Source organism: Thamnophis sirtalis, unplaced genomic scaffold (genome assembly GCF_051295495.1).
Source record: "Thamnophis sirtalis isolate CommonGarterSnake01/CBP01778 unplaced genomic scaffold, rThaSir2_p1.2 scaffold_3, whole genome shotgun sequence".
NCBI lineage: Eukaryota > Metazoa > Chordata > Lepidosauria > Squamata > Natricidae > Thamnophis > Thamnophis sirtalis.
Window position 1 is genome coordinate 120701609 of NW_028261383.1, and position 19896 is coordinate 120721504.

The following is a 19896-nucleotide window of genomic DNA, read 5'->3' on the forward strand; positions in this document are numbered from 1 at the left end:
ATCATCCTACAGATTTATTGGACTACAATCCTCCTCCCCACTTTCAGTGGCCAGACACAGGTGGGAGGGTCACCCAATTGGAGTGTTGCAAAGCTATATATTAGATTTTTAATCTAACACAAGTAACTCATTTCCTGGATCCTTACTTAGAATTCCTCTGGGGTAGCCAGTCTGTCGGGTAAGTGTAGCTCAATGCCCCTGAAGGGCACCATACTTGTAGGTTGGGGCAGGGAAGGGAGGTTGATAGACTGCTGCAGTCACTCCTAATTACTAGCCCAGTTGTCTTTCTTTAGCAACACTGCTTGCATTGGCCTGAAGGTCCTTTAAAATTATCCCTTGCTCAGCCTTTAAAGACTCTTTAACTTAGTTTTACTCTCCCCCCCCTTCTTTCTTTTGCCCCTCTTTGCTTTTCCAGACTTTCTAGTTCAACCTCCCTACTGGGATTGTTTTAATGGTTAACAATGGATTGCTCCCAGTAATGCTACTTTGATTTCCTTGAAGGCAGCTTGAGATGAAAAAAAGATGGATGGAGTGCTTGAGAAACAAAACAGAGCTGGTCTGTTGGTGGGCCAGTGTCGAATTGGGTCCCGGGGCTATGAGAAGATTACTTGTAAATATTCCCTTCTGCTAACACGTGTCTGAAGTTTTCACCTGCACAATAGGTGCCAAATTAACCTATAGTGAAAGGAAAGAATGGATTTTAGAATTGTTATAGTTAGTTGAAAAGTCGTGCCCGACCCATCGCAACCCCATGGACAATGTTCCTCCAGGCCTTCCTATTTTCTATCATCCTCTGGAGTCCATTACACTCACTGCTTCAGTGACTCCATCCGGCCACTTCATTCTCTGTTGTCCCTTCTTCTTTTGCTCTCCATCTTTCCCATCATTAGGCTCTTCTCCAGTGAGTCCTTCCTTCTCATTAGGTGGCCAAAGTATTTAAGTTTCATCTTCAGGATCTGGCCTTCTAAAGAGCAGTCAGGGTTGATCTCCTCTAAGACTGACTGGTTTGATGCCTTGCAGTCCAAGGGACAATCGCAGGAGTCTTCTCCACCACCATAGTTCAAAGGCCTCAATTCTTTTGGGGCTCTACCTTTCCTATGGTCCAACTTTCACAACCATACATTGCAACTGGGAAAACCATTTTAGAGTACTTTAGTGTAATAAAAATACCACCACCACCCCACCCCAACGTACAATTTTTTTCCTGGATTTGTAAGTACAGGGTATATTCACATTAATGGAAGAGGCTATAGACGTCTGCATATTCTCAGAAACCCATTTCCAGGTTGTCGCAGCGCGGACGGCTGGAGTGATCTGACTTTGTTCCTTGATGCCAGAGGCAGAGGCAAGGCGACAGTCCCCTCCCCCGGGCTGGTTGTTTTACGGACCGGACTGGAACTGACAACGCTTTAGGACGGAGCGACCTCGTTCCCTCCCTCCGGGCCAAAGAACCGAGCCGCTTTCTCGCCAGCCTCTGGTCGGCGTTGCCCTGCTCCGGCTCGGCTTGACAGGCGTGCGCCGCAGCCTGTGCGCAAGCGGGGCTGCCAAGTGCGGAGGGGCGGGGAGGGCCGCGGCTCCCCTTCCTTCCTCCATTCATTCGACTCTCTTCAGCGGGACGGAGCCACGGGGCGGGGGGGCTCTTGCCTGCGAGCGCCTCGCGGCCGACACTCGACCTCCCCTCTCGCTGTTAGGGGGCCTTCCGAGGGCGCCCGGCTCTCCGTCCGCGCTCCGGCCTTTGGCGAGGACCTCGGGGGAGGCGAGGGCGGCATTTCCAAGCGCACGGCCGACGGCTGAGCGAGGCAATGTCCGATCCGGCGGTCAACGCGCACCTGGAAGGGATCATCTCCGACTTCGAGGGTAGGTAGATCGCGAAGCAGGGAGGGCGAAGGGAAGAGGAGGAAGCGGGATCGACCCCAAATTCCCCCTCCTGCGGCTACTCAGGCGCCGTTTTCCGCTCGTTTCCGCGCCTGTTTCCAGATCCAAGACAACATCCCCCCTCGCTCGCGGTAGCTACGAGCCAGCGGGAAACACCCGGAGCAGAGGCCGACGTTATTCTTGGGATGGTGGATCGGATCGCGGAGCCGGTCCCCTGGCGGGTTGCGATCAGTCTAGATTGAATTGCGGCAGGAAGGGGGAACTCTGGTAAAATAGACGTAGATGCGGGTTGGTGAGGCATAAAGGCATTGCGAGTTGCCTGGTTCTGTTTTGGCCAGGTAAATGTTCCCATTTTAAAGTGGAATTTTAATTTAAAGATGTATAAATTGTGAGACACATCCCACCCCCCTCTTTGGAAGGAAGCTTTGGCTTCCCTTCACACAGACAAGACCTGGGGCTGGCTTCCACTTTCCTAGTGTTGCAGCTGGGGAGGTGGGGGGAAGCCATTTGTTAAATCAGGAAAAGTCCTGTTTTCTAACTTCATCCATTCCAACAACAGCCCTTGCCTGTTATATGGAGATCCATTCCAACAACAGCCCTTACCTGTTATACATCTTGTCCCGGGATGCTTGTGTCCACTGTCTCACCTGGTAAACATTGGTTTGGCTTTGAAAGAGTGTGTGCTGCGCATGAACTTCTTGAGGTGTGACCCTAGCCTCTGTTTCAGGGTGTGTGTGAGGATAGGGACCCCTCAGCCCCTATGTCCAAGCTGTAGCTAAGGCAGTGCCTTGTAATTTGTTGTGGTCCAGACCAAAATGAGGCTGGAAGGTCCCTTCCCTCTCCCTCCCTGTTTGTTTTGCTTGGCGCTAGTTGCATGCCCACCCATTCTGAAAATTCAAGGCTCAAGATTGTGTGCGTGTGTGAGCGTGTGTGTGTACTTTTCCCTGTTCTGTCCAGTGGCTTCTGATTTTCCAAGGCAGAGAATCAGGAAGTCCTTTAGAGAGTTTGTGTCTGTCTGTCTTTCCTTCGGAGATACAGTTGTTGGATTGTTATTGGAACGTAAAATCTGGTTATGTTCTGGCTTCAATCCAGTATTCTGCTGCGCATTGTGACTAGTGGAGCCCTGCAAACGTTTCCTTTCTCTTTTTGATACTCAAAGGTTTTGTTTTTGTTTTTTTTTAAAAACATAACTTAAATATATTCCAGTACCAGAAATGGCCTCTTTTGTTTACTGCCTGCAGGGAGCCATGTCAGGTCTGCCTAGTACTCTTTTGCACTGTTGCTTTCACACTGTTGTGGTAACTTGAGAATCAAAACTACAGAAGGAAGGGGAGGGGGAAATGCATCTCCTCCTCCCCCTTTGATTGTAAAAAGCTGATTATACAAATTTTAGGGCCCCTGCTGTTCCTGCAGCGGATATGGTATGCCGAATCTTGAAAACCTCAGCTTTGAAAGAGAGGGTTTAAAACATAGAACTGAAGGGGGGGGGGGGGAAATGTATTGATGCTACCATTTCAGATGCTGCAACTTTGGGTGCAGCCCTTCTTCACATGATGGTCCAGCATTCTAAATCTTGACCATTTCCTGCTGAAGTAGCAGATAATGAGGGTGGCTTTTCCAATGAGAACTCAGAAAAACTGCTATTAGTCAAAGCAGATCCTTTTGTTTACTCGCTTATGCAAACCAGGAATGGGCAATTGGTGATCTTCCAGGCTGAACTTTAAGTACCAGCATCTCTCTGTACTAATCTTGGTATCTGAAATCATTCGAGTTTGGCCTTCGGTAAGCATAGGTTCCTTATCCATATGGTAAATAATGAATATAACATCTTTTATTTCCTTGGCCCTTCTGCATAATATGATGTTTTATGCAATATATAACAATATCAATAATGCAGCATATGTAATAAAAAGAGAAAAGATACTAATTAAAAGCAGCCTGTAAGCCAAGAATTAACTAAGGAATTGAAAGTGCCTTTAGTCAATAAAAATATTTGTAGCCAGTACCAAAAAACGTGCAACAGAGGTGCTAGATTATTGTCTCTAAGGAGGCACTGCTAAAAAAGTAAGTCATTCTCTCTTGTAGCTAAAGGCAGCTGGCCCTATTTATTATTTTAGTTGGACTACAAAGCAAATATGAAGTCAATGAAGTTATTTAGAATCAAGGGGAATATGAGCATGGTTGCAATGTAAGTAAATCTGATCAGATTGGTCCAATTTCCAGCAGATTTCTGCATAGTAATAGCAGTTTTGAGGTTATATTTGTATCTGGTTCCATGTATAGTAAATTATAGCATATAAGGAATTGGAAATGTATTTTAACCCATGGAAATATTTTTTTGGGGGGTGCACACCAAATGAGGTTCAGAGAAACTACCTACTGTGAGCAATTTTCCTTAGATACTACTTTTATTGCCTTGATTTTTTGCTACTTCCTTTCATTGTTTTTTTTTTTTTTTTTTTTGCAACCCTGCCTTATTGTGAGGTTTAAAAATGGCCTCTGTCGGGAAATTATTTTAAAGCCTTGCTGAAGTTCGTTGAAGTGACTTTTTTAAGAATGGGAATCACTTTGTGAGAAGGGAGAGTAGGCCTTTTTGTTGGCAGCATTAACTTGCCTTTGAAAACAGTGCTATATGGCAATGAGATTTTAAGATAGCTTCCACTGATGTCAGTTGTTGCCTAGCCTTGATAAAAGTACTTGGAGATGATTTTTTGTTTTGTTTTTGAGGATTGGCCAACTGAGGGTGGCAGTCTTATTCCTTTCCAGAAATTGTCTTTCCTTGTTAAAAAAAAAAGACCTTCTCCCTGTCTGCTATGAGTACTTAAAACCACATACACTGATGTAGATGGAAAGGCAGGAAAAACTCACATTCAAAAAGCTGTGGATCGGTAATAAGAAGTTTTCTCTTTTCTAGGCCTATAAACGAAATCAGGGTGGTTCCAAGGACAAAGTCTAAGAATGGGCAGATCTGGGGAACAAGATAGCAAGCTGTAAGATGGACTTGGCCAACTTGGGCATCATTCAGTTGTGCACTTCAGTGTTGGAATTCTGAACCTTGACTGGGATTTAAAATCGTCTCCCAGAATTCACAGCAAACACAGTCACACCTAAGGGGCACCAAGATTAGGGAGTCTCTATGGGACGGTTTGGACTTAAAGCCACGTATCTCACAGGTCATCAATGAAACACGCAAGAGATCTCCAAAACTAAACATAATCAGGTCCAAATTTGGACATTCTTTTATGGTATATTTTTAACCATGGCATATTAAAGTTATTTACACCTAAAGATCATACATATGGTGTTCACATAGCAACATAACTAATTTAGGGAGCATGCAATCCATGTTTCTGCAAAGTATTTTCAGATTTATTTACTCAAACTAGTACTCTGTCAGGAGTTGGGACCACTATGGTGGAGAACAGTTTTGGTGAAATATATTTGCTTTTGGTTAATATTATCTATTTTCCACATGAATCTGGTATATAATGTTAATCAACTATTTCACCTAAAAATGGAAAAGACTTTTCTTTCAGAAACTGAAATACAATAATTTCTCTAGTTTTGGAGAATATCAGGACTTTTGTGAAAGAGGGAGAGATACAGATGAGTTCAAATGACTCAAGATAGTATCATGGCTATATAGTTGAAACCTTTCATATTTGCAACACATCTACGAATGGGGTTTCCTCACATTAGCACTATATTGACTTTTAATTCTCTCAGAAACACCATTTTCTGAGGCAACCAATAGGGAAAGTGAAATGGAATAGACATTCCTGATTGAAGATATTTTTTTGAAAATCATCAATCTGAAAAATTAGACCAACTTAACATTTAATCTCCAATTATAGTTCCACAATTTAGAAGAGCCTTATTCTATGGCTGCTTTAAAACTCACCTCACAATCATCATAGAGATGAAGTTTAAGAAAATGTCACATGCAATTAAACTTTGCTCTTGAACTATGGGAGACCACAGTTCTTGTATATTGTCAGTTTTGCTGGAATATCTTCTATTGCCTCATAATCTTTAATAACAAAATTCTCAAAAGCCTTAGATTTTTTATTATTTATTTTCCAACAAAAATCCATACCTTTCCACAAATGTTACAAAGTTTTGTTTATTGCCTACATAATTTACTTTGTAATGATCAATGACCATAATAAATAACATCTATCTATCTGCAGGGATCCCCAATCCCTGGGCCTTTTTGCAACTGAGCATTTTGAGCAATTGACAAGCGTATGCATATACGTGCGCAGCTCAACTTGCACATATAATGGGCTGGTGCACATGTGCATGCATGCACACACCACTTGTCAAGCTGCATGTGCATGCACATGTGTGCCGGCCCACCATTTGCATGAGTCAAACTTTGTCTGCTACTCATACAGCCCGGTTCCCCTCCTCCCACCAGCTGATCCCCCAAACCACAAATGTTGGAGACCGCTGATCTACTGCATGTTTATTAAATCTACAACTGATTGGAATTAAGCTCTAAACTGAGGTTTACAAACCAAACATCACCTTTAGTCAAATCAAACAAAACACAATGGGTGAATCAGCACTACTGAAAGGCTGAGAATTAGGAAAGACGAAGAAATCCAACTCTGTCCTGAGTAGATAAATGGCCCGTTGCTTTAGCATTTTCTCTCTCTCTCTTAGATAACTTGCAGAAACATGTGATGATTACTAATTCATTCTATTCTGTGAAGTTACAAAGAAGTTCAGTGAAGGGCATTGGCAGGACTCTCAATCTCTGTGCTACAACTAGTATTTTAAGTTGCAAAATTGTAAAGTTGGGCCTCATTCAGGAAGTCAGGCGATAGGTCATAGTCTATGATCCTCCCCCTCCTTTAATTTTACTATTGCAAAACTTGTTTGGATGGGGGAATAGTCAAAATGTAAAGGTTTCCCTGTCCAGTCCTGCCCTATTCTAAGGTACAGTGCTCATCTTAGCCAAGGGGGCCAGCATTGTCTGAAGACATTTTCCGTAATCATGTGGTTGGCATGGCTATAGACGAAAGGCACATGGAAGACTATTCCCTTCCCACCTATTAAGTGATGGGAAGTGGTACCTATTAATCTACTCGCTTTTGAACTGCTAGTGGGCAGGGGCTGGGGCAGTAACAGGGGCTCACCTCATTGAGAGGATTGTATTTGGAAGATTTTGACTTTGAATTTCCTTATGTACAAATTGATAGGCTTCTCTCTGCCTGTAAAAACAGAAAATAAAATTCTAGCAGTGACAAGCTCCATCATGAAGTGGGATGATCAAAAGTGCAAAGGGGTTGAATGGTTTATACAGCGTTGATTGGAAGCTCTCAGAATGCCTTTTTTGTGCTTGGAAGCAAAACAAAAGGTGTATTGGGTCACAGACTTTGGCCCACCCCCTACTATGTTTTCTGCTGCAACTGTGGTATGCTCTATTCTTGGAAGAGTAGAACATTTTTTTTTTAATTTCATCTACACAATGGGAGATTATTGAAGTATGGAAACAGCTGCATCTTCATTGAAGCATGGCTTCTGGCCACCACTGGAGCTCTCTTACTCAGAAGTTCAGTGGGCAGGTGTGAGTAGGATTTGACCTTTGTCTTGGGAGCCCAAGAGATCCACCATTCCACATTGAACTGAAGGATGGGAGCAGAAGCGAGGGAAGCTGGAAAAATTGAGATGGTTGGCCACCGCCTCACATCCTTTTGGCAACTCAGCAGAGTTCAGGGCGTATTATTTTCCATTTAGATACAATCAGAACTGTATTATATTATTATTTTCTTAACCTAGAAGTGCACGATTTTATCCAGCACTGACTACTCACTTAAGTTATATTCTGATTCAGGACTCCTTAGCCAACTTTCGTGTTGTGTTTATACTGTTGCTCAATATAGGAATAGACTGAATGCCAAACTTGAATTAGTGGATAACGTGCATGGGTTATTATCTTCATATGTTTTTATAATCTTAATGTCTAGCCCAGAAGTAAATTGTATAGATGTTTACACGCTGTGACTCCCAGCATCCCTAGCCAGTGTGTATACTGTAATGGTAAGGGATGCTGTAAATTGTTTTTGGAAGAGTCGTAGATTTTTTCCATGCAAATTAGAATAGCTCATAGGATGTCTCTGTCACTCTTCTTTCCCAGCATTTATCACTACTATACATCCATCCATCCATCCTTCCTTCCTTCCTTCCTTCCTTCCTTCCTTCCTTCCTTCCTCCTTCCTTCCTTCCTCCCTCCCTCCCCCCCTGCTTGTATGATATATGGACACACACGCACGTGCGCACGCACGCACACACACACACACACACACCATGTCAGTGCATTGGTAACCTTAGCTATGGTACATTTCTTTAATGTGTTAATCTGCAAGTAATTATTCCATAGATGTATGTATGTATGTATTGGAGACTGATTTCAAAAAAGTAAGAATAAATTAAGGTTAAAGTGTAAGACTCCAGTCTTGCCAGCTCAGCTATACATGTAAAACTAAGTACTTTGACTGGCCATAAAAATATGTCGCTTTTTCTTAACATGCAATATAAAGATATCCTCAAAACAGCTTGACAGGAATTTAAGGAACAACAACACACATTACTGGAGAAAATTAATCTTGTTTCCACAATTTCCTGCAGTGGCGTTTGGCTGCTATGCTGTATTTGAAGTACAAGGATATTTTTCTCAGTTTCTTCAGAAGTAGCCATCCTAATCCTATCAGCCTTTGGAAATGAAACAGTGTATTAACTGAATAAGTGAGTAAATAAATAAAACTAGTTAATAGGGGATTAAACTGGAATTAAAAACCCTTTCTCTTGTGCTCTCAGTCTATTGATCTCTGAAGTATGTGCTTATTGCTTAGAACTTGACCCAAGCTGAGAACTGAGTTGTTTGCTGCATATTAAGACTGCCACACTTTAGCTAATCAATTGCCCTTGTGTGATGATTTCTTGTAATTGAATAGCTGTTGCCTATTAAGATTGGGTTGCATATTATTCTCAAACCAGGGTCTTTAGTGCTGGACTCTCATTCCAAACCATTAAACCTGATGAAAAAACTAGTTGTAGCAGTAGTCTAGCACATTTGTAGATTCCTGAATCGAGGAAAGCTAATTTGTACACTCCTTTCCCATTTTGGGAATCTCTCTTTTCCTCCAACTTTCTGCAGTCATAGGACATGGCAAAGCTTTGAAGACATTTCCTTTCACATTAGCTCAGCTTTTCCCTGTGCTGGTATTCACAAGCTCTGGAGTGTTAGGTTGGCTGGATACAACAGCAAAGAAATCAAAGCTCCTGATCTGAAAGCCAGAATTTTCTGTTCTAGTCATGCCCTGGGGAAAACCCGAAATTCAATCACTGCAACTGGCTTAGCATGGAGAGATATTGTATATTGTTAAGTGTTTGGGACATGCATAGAGATTCCAGGAACTTTGTTCATGTTCCATAAAAAGTAACAGATGCTCATTTCAGATATTTCATTGCTGAAGGATTCTTATTTTTTTGAAAAAATATGTCAGACTTCTCCATCTTCACCTTCCTCACTTCCCCGACTAGCAGCATAGCAACTTCATAAGCCACCCAGAATCATTGATTGAGATGGGCGGCTATAAAATAAATAAACAAACAAACTTTCACTTACAAGAATGAACATTTCTTTGTCCTCTTTCTCCCTGAAGTCATAGGCTGTGGCTTTTCTGGACCAAAATTCATGATTGCCTGTTAATTGACTCTTCATTATAAATAGAGCAAAATCATATTAGTCCCAGTTGTGTGCTTGGGAATGACAGGCTGAAATCCAGTGTGCATTTATCCCCTCCAAAATGTGTTCTAAATACTAAATGTCAAAGTAACCAATTTGTAATGTTTGAAGTGCATGAATATTTTGATTTTCTTCCATGATGGTATTTGAGGTAGGGTAAGCAAGATCTAAATGTAGGTCCATGTACATATTAATAGCAAAGTTGGCGAAGGTGTCTAGGGAAAATTGGGTTGCTTCATGTTTTTATCAAGGATGTGAATGAGTTTCCTTATTCCTTTTAATATATATTGCAGCATCCTGTTGATGAGGGAGAACCAGTTTATGCAGAGTTATCAACCCTGGCACAAATCTTGTTGACACACATAGATATATAATCTTGTAATAATTTTGTATTAGAACACTGAACTGATATAGATAGAAATATTATATATAGTAAATATAATGCCATATTATTTATTAAGAATTGTCATCTGGAGGGATTATTCAATCCAAGGTTTATGCCACAGTCACTACTTTGATACAAGGTTAAAAGATGTGCAGTGAGGGTTTCTGATAGCCAGCATCTACTTTGAGAGTGTCTGAGAAATTGCATAGCTCAGCTGGATTTGTAACAATGCACCTTTTCTGATGATGTCCCAGAAAGCAGACAACTTGAATAACAGTTAATGTAATTAGGTGAGTAGAATCCAAATTAAATATGGCCACTTCAGCATCATAGTTTCTGTGCAGATGAAGCAGAAATGTAGAAAGAGAGAAAAACACCAGTATAATAAAGCAAAGATAGTTGGTCTTGATTTGTTTCCTGGATTCTTAGTCATTTGGGACAAATATCCGTGACTCTAATGATTCTAACTCTGTGGAAACTTTTTGCCTTCTGGTTCCATTTTTATTAAGCACCAAACAGGAAATATAGGAGACAACCACATCTTAAAAATAAGTTGCACCATGGCATGGGAAAGTTCTGTGACAACATGACGTGGGGGTTTATTTGGATAGTGTGTCTTGCACTGGTACCATTTCTTTTCTTTGCAAAGCAGGAGAGTAAGGAACTGCTGCAGCTTCCTCTTGGAATACAAATATTTGTCAAGTTTTGGTTGCACTAATGAGTTCATACAAACCTATTACAATATGTTAAGATTTGTTCATACTTAGGTAAACTAGAATTTCTGATTAACCTTGCAGTTCTGATTGTATTCTGGTATATTTCTCCTAGGCAAAGTTTATAATTAAAAGATTTATCAGGTATACTCTTGTTCAGCACTGATTAATTCTTGGCCTGTGGCACAGGGGAATGCATATTGCTCATGAAAGATGATATCTAATACTAGGTGTCTTTTCTTTCTTCTCTGTTATTCTCAAGTAAATAAGTCATGTATATGAACTGCTAAATTTTTGGATTAGTGCTGGATGGTAGTACATGACTGTGAGGTAATACTCATGGTAATACATAAGTATCCACCAAATATAGGGTCAAATACAAACTGACCCTGTCTACAACTTTATTGATGAATCGTACTTTGGGAAAATATACACACATAAATTTATCTTTGAGTTCTTCAGATTAGGAATTCTAGAAATTTTCTTTTAGAACTTAAAGATAATTGTTATTATGAGCTTATAATTTGTTCTTCTCTTGGATTTAGTGGATGTGTGAGCAGTTCAAGAACAATGGTTTAAAAACCACAGGTGTAACATTATGAACCCAGCCATTAACTGGTTAATTTTATAGCTCCCAGGCAGTAAATAAACTATGGACCCCTCCAGTGTTCACACACAGCTGGTGGACAATTAGGTTACATGAAACCCCTATAGACTCCATCCTGTGAGGGGCAAAAATGATGACCCATAATGATGCAAGTGTATTATTTCAATATTTTTTGTGTAAATGCCATTATACATGTGTCATTTTGGCATCATTCAACTGCACAACGGGGCCCAACCTTCTTGTGCCAATTCTGTTTTTGCAGTTCAGCCTGGGTCCACTTAGTGTTTCTCTCTGGATCAGCCAAATAGATTTAAGGAGGTAGAGCAGCCATAGTTTACTTGTCTGCCTTTGGGTTATCTTTATCTTAAACCCAATGAGGGAAAAGAATCTGGGATAGAAGAACTGTTGCTGACACATAAGAGTTAACAAACAGTAGCCTTCCCCAACCTGCAAACCATCCAGAAGTGGCCTTCAATTCCTACAATTCCACAGGAGTCAGTATCCAGACAGCTTTGGGAATGGAGGTCCATATTCCTGGAGGTCATTCAGGAAATTGTGTAATGTAGGTAAGGAATATTTCCTGGCATTTTCCTCATCATAGCACATCTACCCCTCTCCACGAAGAGGGAAAAGGTAGGAGAGAAAACTGTCCAAGGGTGGCTGAGCTAAGTCTTATAGTAAAAACCTAACAAGGACTTGGGCCTTTGTGGTGTCTGTTAAAGTTGATCCCAAAACTGGCCCTGACTTAGCATCTCCCAAATGGTAGGTGTAGCATTTGCACAGTGCTTGTGTACAGTTTCAACAAAAATTAAAGTCTTATAATAATAGTATCGGAGGAACCTAAGTGTCTACCAATGCAGATTTCTACACAGAACCTAGAAATGTCCAAAGGAAAACACCTTACTCCAGGCTTAACCATACAGTATATATTATTATTTTCAGGAAATGTGTTGCATTTTAAAGCAAATCATCTGGAGTTTTATTGAAGACACAAAGATCTAATACTTCCTTGGAATTCTCTTCCCACTTATCTGCTATATGAAGAAAACAGCTGCTGATTCAGTGCTTCAGATTCTATTTATCATCCATGTGCTAAACTTAGTAATTTCAATGCTGCAGGGAATGTATATTGTTTAAGTGGGCAGGAGGACCTGAATTTGCTATGACACAAATGTTAAAGTAAGTGAAAACTACCAAAAAGTTTGAATCATTTCACTCCTACAGAGTCAGCATGCATTTATAGAATGGAAGAGACTTTCTTATCACTCTTGGAAAAGGAAATGACACATTCCCTGCATACTAATAAATTGATTTCAGCATTACAGCTTTTTAGCAGAAAGTGTTTTGAAAAAGCAGAATTCATTTTCTTCACTTTCCTGGTACCATCAGGCTTAGCTTCTTTAGATATATTCATTTGTGTTATTTTAGAGGTATGATGCAAATAGCTTTTCTGCAGAGAAAATTGGGAGAACCAGACGTCAGAAGGAAGTAATATATACTGTGCAAAGTATACTCTTTGCAAAGCATCCCCATCCTCTTTTTCCTTTTTACTGCATATTAATTTCAAAAGCTAAAGATAATTAGAGACAGTTTTGGTTAAAGGTACCACACTAGAAATTGGGGAAACAGAGTTCTAACTCTACCTTAGGAATGAAGTCAGCTTGAAAACTTTAGGCCGTTTACACTTTCACAGTCCTAGGAAAGCAGCATGCACAAGCCATGTCCATAAATTTTGCCAACAAGATTGCAGTTGACTTGTTCTGTACTGTCAGTCACTAGGAGTCCAAACTGACTTGAAGGAATAAGGAAGTGAAATAGAGACATTTAAAAGTTAGATGGAATGCCATAAGAATATCCCTGGGCTTCTTGATAATGAAACATTACATTCTTGAGTTATTTATTTCTCCTTTTCAATTTATATGACTGCCAACTTAATCGATTCAATTCCATGTGGCTTTTACTCTCCTACTTAAGTCTGTCTTGGCTACAAAACCATAACTACTAAATAATTTAAAGTATAGGCAATTGTATAAGTTTTCACTTGGCTAAATATGCTGTCATATATTTTGTCAGCCTCTGGATGCAATAAGTTACATTTGTTATGTAGAATCTGTTATGCAGAATCTGTTATGCAGAAAACACAGGAGGGATAAAATGTTCACTATTTGCTCTAGAAGATTAGAGAAGCAAGATTAAGGAGATTATATATCCAAATGCAGAAATCTAGCAAGGTGGCAAGACTATAAAATGATAATCAGGGTTTAACATTTCATATTGCATTACTATAGTTTTACGGTTATTTATTTCTGAAAAACACAAGCTATGCATGTATATCACATTATAGTTAAGATAGCACTTTAGAAAGAATCTTGGGTATCATGGTTTAAGATGTTTGTCTTCATTGCAGAATGGAAATTTTATTCCAGATTTGATCAACTGTAGTTGTCCCTTGCTTTTTGTTTATTCCACTTTATCTAGAGAGTTAGGGTTAATTTCACAAAGTCCTTCTTTCAGATTCAAAGTACACTCACTCCTTTTGATCTCAATAAACTGAATGTGATTGTTGCCAAGGCTGGAAGATTAGGATTGATTCTTCACACTGCCTGCGTTTGTGCATTGCATTTAGTCATCTTACAAACTTTTTGGTTTTATCTTAGATATTGTGTACACCTTATCATTTTGTTTTGTAACCCAAGTCACACCTAATGGGCGCCAAGACACACCGCTGTGTCTTATTTAACAAAGCATGGGTTAGCCAGTTGAAAATAGTTCTGCATGACGTAGGAACTGAATTTCCTGTACATCACTGTACTGATGATTTGTGAATATCATTCCTGCCTTCAAAGGTCTGTACTGTCAATCACACTTCACATAGTTGCTGTGAGAAGAACTTAGACTTTCCAACTTACAATGATCATCTGCACACTTACTGCCTCTGACTGCATTATGTATCATTAAGTTGAAGCTGCCCTTAGTCACTACCATCAATGGCAAAAGGCTGATGTACTAATTTGGTCTGGTATGAGCAGCTGTTCAAAGTTAATATGTAGGATATAAACTGCACGCACAAGAGTCTAGAGCCACTGTTGCAAGCAGTCCAGCACTTTGGATCTTGTTCAGAATATTCAGCCTATCAACACTTGCTCATTTGGGGCTTCAAAAATGGGTTTGAGGGAACAGTTGAACCAGTCTGTCTGTGCCTTCCCCTACGTACTGCCTACATTATGAGTAGCTAGGGAGGAGCCATTGCAGAAGTTTGTGCTCAATTTGAGTCTTGAAAATCCTTGTCCCATTGTTATGGGACATGACACTTCTTTCTCCAATTTGAGGAGGCATTTTGTTTCCCCACAGAGCAAACTAATGAAAAGAAGGACTACGGGAGACATGATAGCAGTGTTCCAATATCTCAGGGGTTGCCACAAAGAAGAGGGAGTCAAACTATTCTCCAAAACACCCGAGGGTAGAACAAGAAGCAATGGGTGGAAACTAATGAAGGAGAGAAGCAACTTAGAACTGAGAAGAAATTTCCTGAGAGAACAATTACTCAGTGGAATGACTGGCCTCCAGAAGTTGTGAATGCTCCAACACTGGAAGTTTTAAAAAATGATGTTGGATAACCATTTGTCTGAAGTGCTGTAGATCTTCCTGCCCAAGGAGGGGGTTGAACTAGACTAGAGGACCTCCAAGGTCAAGGTCCCTTCCAACTCTGTTATTCTATTCTGTTCTAAATTTTGTTGGGCTACAAATTTTCTCTCCCTGTTCTGCAGAATGCATCATTCTTAAAAACCACCCCTCCCCCTAAATAAGTACATTGCTGCAGAATAAATCCCTGAACCAATTTACCAAAGGAAGAGGAAGGGAAGTACCTTGGAAAAAAAGTTGATAATTACTTGGCTGGGCTGAATTTCTCTGTCAGTGCAAATGAAGGGAGGAAAATAGTAGAAAAGTTGTAGATCACTTTTATTGTACATCCTCTTTTATTGATAAAATATTTCCCTAGAGAACCAAATTCAGTATGTGTAGGAGAAGAGCTGAGAATGTGGGACGGGTTAGAATTGAAAGGAGATGCAACATTGTACATAGAATATTCATCTCTCAGATGCTGGATAGACAGGACTGGCAGCTGAGAAGTCAAAGGTGCATATTGTTGCCTTATCTACGTCAATCAGAGGCCTCTTTAGGGCTCTCTCAGATAGAAATGGATGCTTTGCACATAATATCACTTACTTCCCTTAGGAATGCTGTTCAGCATGAGGGCCAGATGGCGTCCATTTAAAGTCTTTCAGGACCAATTCATGTTTTCTTCGGCTTTTCACTACAATTGAGCCTGGAATTTTAGTCTTAAGTCATTGTGGTCATTAAGTGAAGGGTTCATATGATTGCCTTGCTCAATGAGCACAATCCAAGCTCCCTCCTTTGTGGCCATGCCTCATGGGGTGTGGGAAGTCCTGGGGGGTCCATTGCCCAACAGAATACAGAAAGCTGCTGCAAGATGGGAGGCATTGAACTGGCTGAGCCACCAGTTCATGGACTCTCTCTCCACCCCATCACATCATATGATTTGAAGAACGACCTGTTCTGACCTAGGCTTTCCAAGAGCATGAAGCAAACTCCTGGTCCCGACAAAAAAACCCTTTTATTAATTTCCTGTGAATTTTGCTCATTCACATCCAGCAAAGTCTTTCAAGGGAGGATTTACAGTCACAGACCTTATTTGGCTTGGAGAGCCGACAGGCTGATAACTGCAACACTTGGCAAGGAGTCTCGGAGAATCACGAACCAATTAAGCGAACTAATTGTCTCCTACAAATGCCACTCCCCTTTCGTTCCTCTTTATTTCCTCTGAGAGGGCCATTCGTTGTCCACCTGTGGCCTTACTCCCAAGTCGACCCCTGTTCTTTAGCTGTTCACTTCGTCTGGCAACTCTGCACATGCACACACTGGGAACATGCTCCAGCTGTTCGTCTGTCTCATTGATGTCTGACTCTGAAGACAGTGGATAAATGTCAGATGGCCCTGCCCCCCGCTCTGTCTCTGACACAGAGCCCTCATCGAAACCTTCCCCAGACTCCAGGCCTGGCCCATGTTCCTTCCCAGCCTCCTCACTGTCCGAATCTGCAGCCAGCTCTGCTGGCCATTGGCAGGCCACAACAGGACCCTTCCAAATCATCATGAGAATAATGGCACTCACTAGCCTTTTCTCCTCCAGAGAGGATAAAGCTGGCATTCTGAAAGGCTTTGAGTTTCGGTGATCTGAAATGCTGAGGCTGAGAGCCTTTCCAAATGTTGGTTTTGCTAGCATTTTTACCAGATTTAAGACCCATTCCCCCAATGTGCAGGAGAATTTCCTTTCCCTACACAAAAGGGAGGGGAAATGGACTCAAATCCTCTGTCTCTTCCAGAGAAAAATTGCAAATCACAGGATCGCTGATCGCAGAGAGTGATCATTTGGCAGCTAGTTATAAATTCGAACAAGCAATCAAAATGTGGTCATGTGACCATGACATTTTACCTGGAAGTGATTTATGGGTTATAAAGTACCTTCTCCTTGACCGTCTACTAATAGTTGTTAAACCACCAGTCCAGAGATGGTATTCAGCAGGTTCTGACCAGTTCTGGAGAACTGGTAATGGAAATTTTGAGTAGTTCAGAGAATTGGTAAATACCACCACTGACTGGCCCCACCCCCATCTATTCTCTGCCTCCCGAGTCCCAGGTGATCAGGAGGAAATGGGGATTTTGCAGTAGCCTTCCTCTGCCACATCCACCAAGCCACACCCACCAAGCCATGCCATGCCCACCATGCCATGCCCACCAAGCCACGCCCACAGAACCAGTATTAAAAAAAATTGAATCTCACCACTCCTCTAGGACTATCTGTAGTTAAAAAGTCTTCCACTATCGGGCATTTGTTAAACAGCCAGTCGTATGTTGAAGACTGCCTGTACTTAAAATGTCTTCTGGCATTCGTCTCCTTTCTTGGGGCCTTCTAGGGCTGCTTCTTCTTCTGCAATGCAGGGGTAGACTTAGCTTTCCCTATTCCAATGCAGTGCAGGAGTTAAAATCTGTAGCTTCTGAGACACCTAGCTGGGCCAGTCATTAGTTAGACATCTAAGCCTGCCATGTGCCAGGCAAACTCTCTTCCACTTGCCATATTCCATATATTTCTTATTTGTTTATTAGTCCAAGGAAGTTATTGTATGTTCTAGCAATGGGACATTGGCATAATGGAAAGAAAGGAAGGAAACGGATGATTTGAACTCGTGACCTTCTGTACCATATCCCACAGAATGTGGTGTGAAGTTAGTAAGTATATGGTGTCAGATAAATGTTTTCTCCTTTCCTCTGACATCATCCTCCCCCAAGTATTTTACAAATACACATATGCTTTTATGTTGGCTCAATGTTATTTGCTCTTCTGGTTTCTATACTCTGTTCTAAACAGCAACAATCCAATGTCAGCATTTTTGCAGAGATAACAGATGTTTCCACCCAAAACATTGCCAAGGTTATTATTTTTTCCCCTTCTCTTTCTATGTTTTTAAGTGTTGCAGTGACAAGCTCTGGTTCCACACTTTCTTGGATCTAGTATTTCTTGCTTTACAAGGTAGAGCTGAGGAATTTGTTCAATATTTAACGGATAAAGTCGCTCGGATACGGACAGAGCTGGACTCCAATTGCACGGTACCAGCCGAGGTACCGGGGAAAGGTCTTGAGCATATTTCATGGATCGAGTTTCAACTTGTCTCTCCTGAGGAAGTGGACAAGGCCATGGGAGCGGTGAGTGCCTCCACTTGTATACTGGACCTGTGCCCCTCCTGGCTGGTCTCAACCAGCAGGGAGGTGACATGCGGCTGGATCCAGATGATAGTTAACACCTCTCTTCGGGAGGGAATTTTCTCGCTCCTCCTAAAGGATGCGGTGATGAGACCCCTCCTGAAGAAACCTTCTCTGGACCCAGCCATTTTGAGCAACTATCATCCAGTCTCCAACCTGCCCTTTGTAGGGAAGGTTGTTGAGAAAGTGGTGGCCTCTCAACTCCGATGGTCCTTGGATGAAATCGATTATCTGGATTCCTTTCATTCGGGTTTCAGGCCTGGTTACAGCACAGAAACTGCTTTGGTCGCGCTGATCGATGATCTCTGGCGAGCCAGAGATAGGGGTCACCCCTCTATCCTTGTGCTCCTTGACATCTCAGCGGCCTTCGATACCATCGACCATGGTATCCTTCTGCGACGGTTGCGGGAGGTGGGAGTGGGAGGCACCGTCCTTCGGTGGTTCTCCTCCTACCTCTCGGACAGGTCACAGTCGGTGTTGGTCGGAGGGCAGAGGTCGACCCCAAGGCCCCTCAAATATGGGGTGCCGCAGGGTTCGGTCCTGTCCTCCCTCCTATTTAACATCTACATGAAGCCGCTGGATGAGATCGTACGCCGGCACGGGATTAAATACCATCAGTATGCGGACGATACGCAGTTGTATCTGTCCACCCCGTGCCAACTCAGTGAAACGGTAGAAGTGATGTGCCAGTGCCTGGAGGCTGTCAGGGTCTGGATGGGTATGAACAAGCTTGCACTCAATCCCGACAAGACTGAGTGGCTATTAATGTTCCCTCCCAAAGATTGGCCAAGTACTCCATCTCTCAGGCTGGTGGGTGAAATTATACGCCCCTCAGATAGGGTTCGCAATTTGGGAGTCCTCCTGGATCTGCAGCTGACTTTAGAACACCATTTGTCGGCTGTGACCAGGGGGATCTTTGCCCAGGTTCGTCTGGTGCACCAATTGCGACCCTACCTGGATCGGGAGGCCCTTCAGATAGTCACTCATGCCCTCGTGACCTCAAGACTGGATTACTGTAATGCGCTCTACATGGGGCTGCCCTTGAAGAGTGTCCGAAGACTTCAGTTAGTCCAGAACGCAGCTGTGCGAGCGATCGTGGGTGCACCCAGGTACACCCATGTTACACCTATCCTCTGCGAGCTGCACTGGCTACCTATTGGTCTCCGGACTCGCTTCAAGGTGCTAGTCGTTACTTATAAAGCCCTACATGGCATCGGACCTGGGTACCTGAGAGACCCCCTCCTGCCATTTACCTCCCATAGACCGATCAGATCGCACAGACTAGGTGTCAGCCTCTGCTTTGCTGCTGCTTCGGCTGCCATTGAAACGGGGGAGGGGGGCATGGTATTTGGGAGGGGAATACTAATTGTGCTGGAGAAGGACCCTGGAGTTTGCTGCCTCTCTTGCTGCCTCTCTTGCTGCGCATGCGGAGGAGGTTTCCCGCTAAGGCCAACGGCACCAACATTCCATCTGGGTGATGCCTTTCGAAGTTATCTCACACCTGACTCTTGGGAGAATTATGATTGGACTGTAACTGGGATGCCAAGGGGAGGGGAATGGGTTATTCTATATATCAATTGCTTTCGCGCCTAAATAATCAGTCTTTCGCTTTGCTATGCTTCTAATCATTTATAATTAGTAAAAGTACACTTGATTTCTATCAATGGAGTCTCGTGGTTTTCTTTCCTAATTATTCAATGGAGGAGTGCTGACACTAGGCCTT

At 42.2% G+C, this 19896-nt stretch overlaps 1 protein-coding gene across 9 annotated transcripts in view; it reads left to right on the forward strand.

Moving 5' to 3' along the window:
* SEPTIN9 (septin 9) overlaps window positions 1–19896 on the forward strand; it is a 275134-nt gene that overhangs the window by 126573 nt on the left and 128665 nt on the right. The window contains exon 1 of one of the 9 annotated variants that reach the window (XM_014053107.2): window positions 1644–1857. The exons of 7 other annotated variants lie outside the window; for them this stretch is intronic. In XM_014053107.2, coding sequence (XP_013908582.1) covers window positions 1803–1857 — 55 coding nt within the window. In that variant the 5' untranslated portion in view covers window positions 1644–1802. Of the gene's footprint in view, window positions 1–1643; window positions 1858–19896 lie in introns of those variants that run through there. One more of the 9 variants, XM_087709852.1, reaches the window with a different exon arrangement.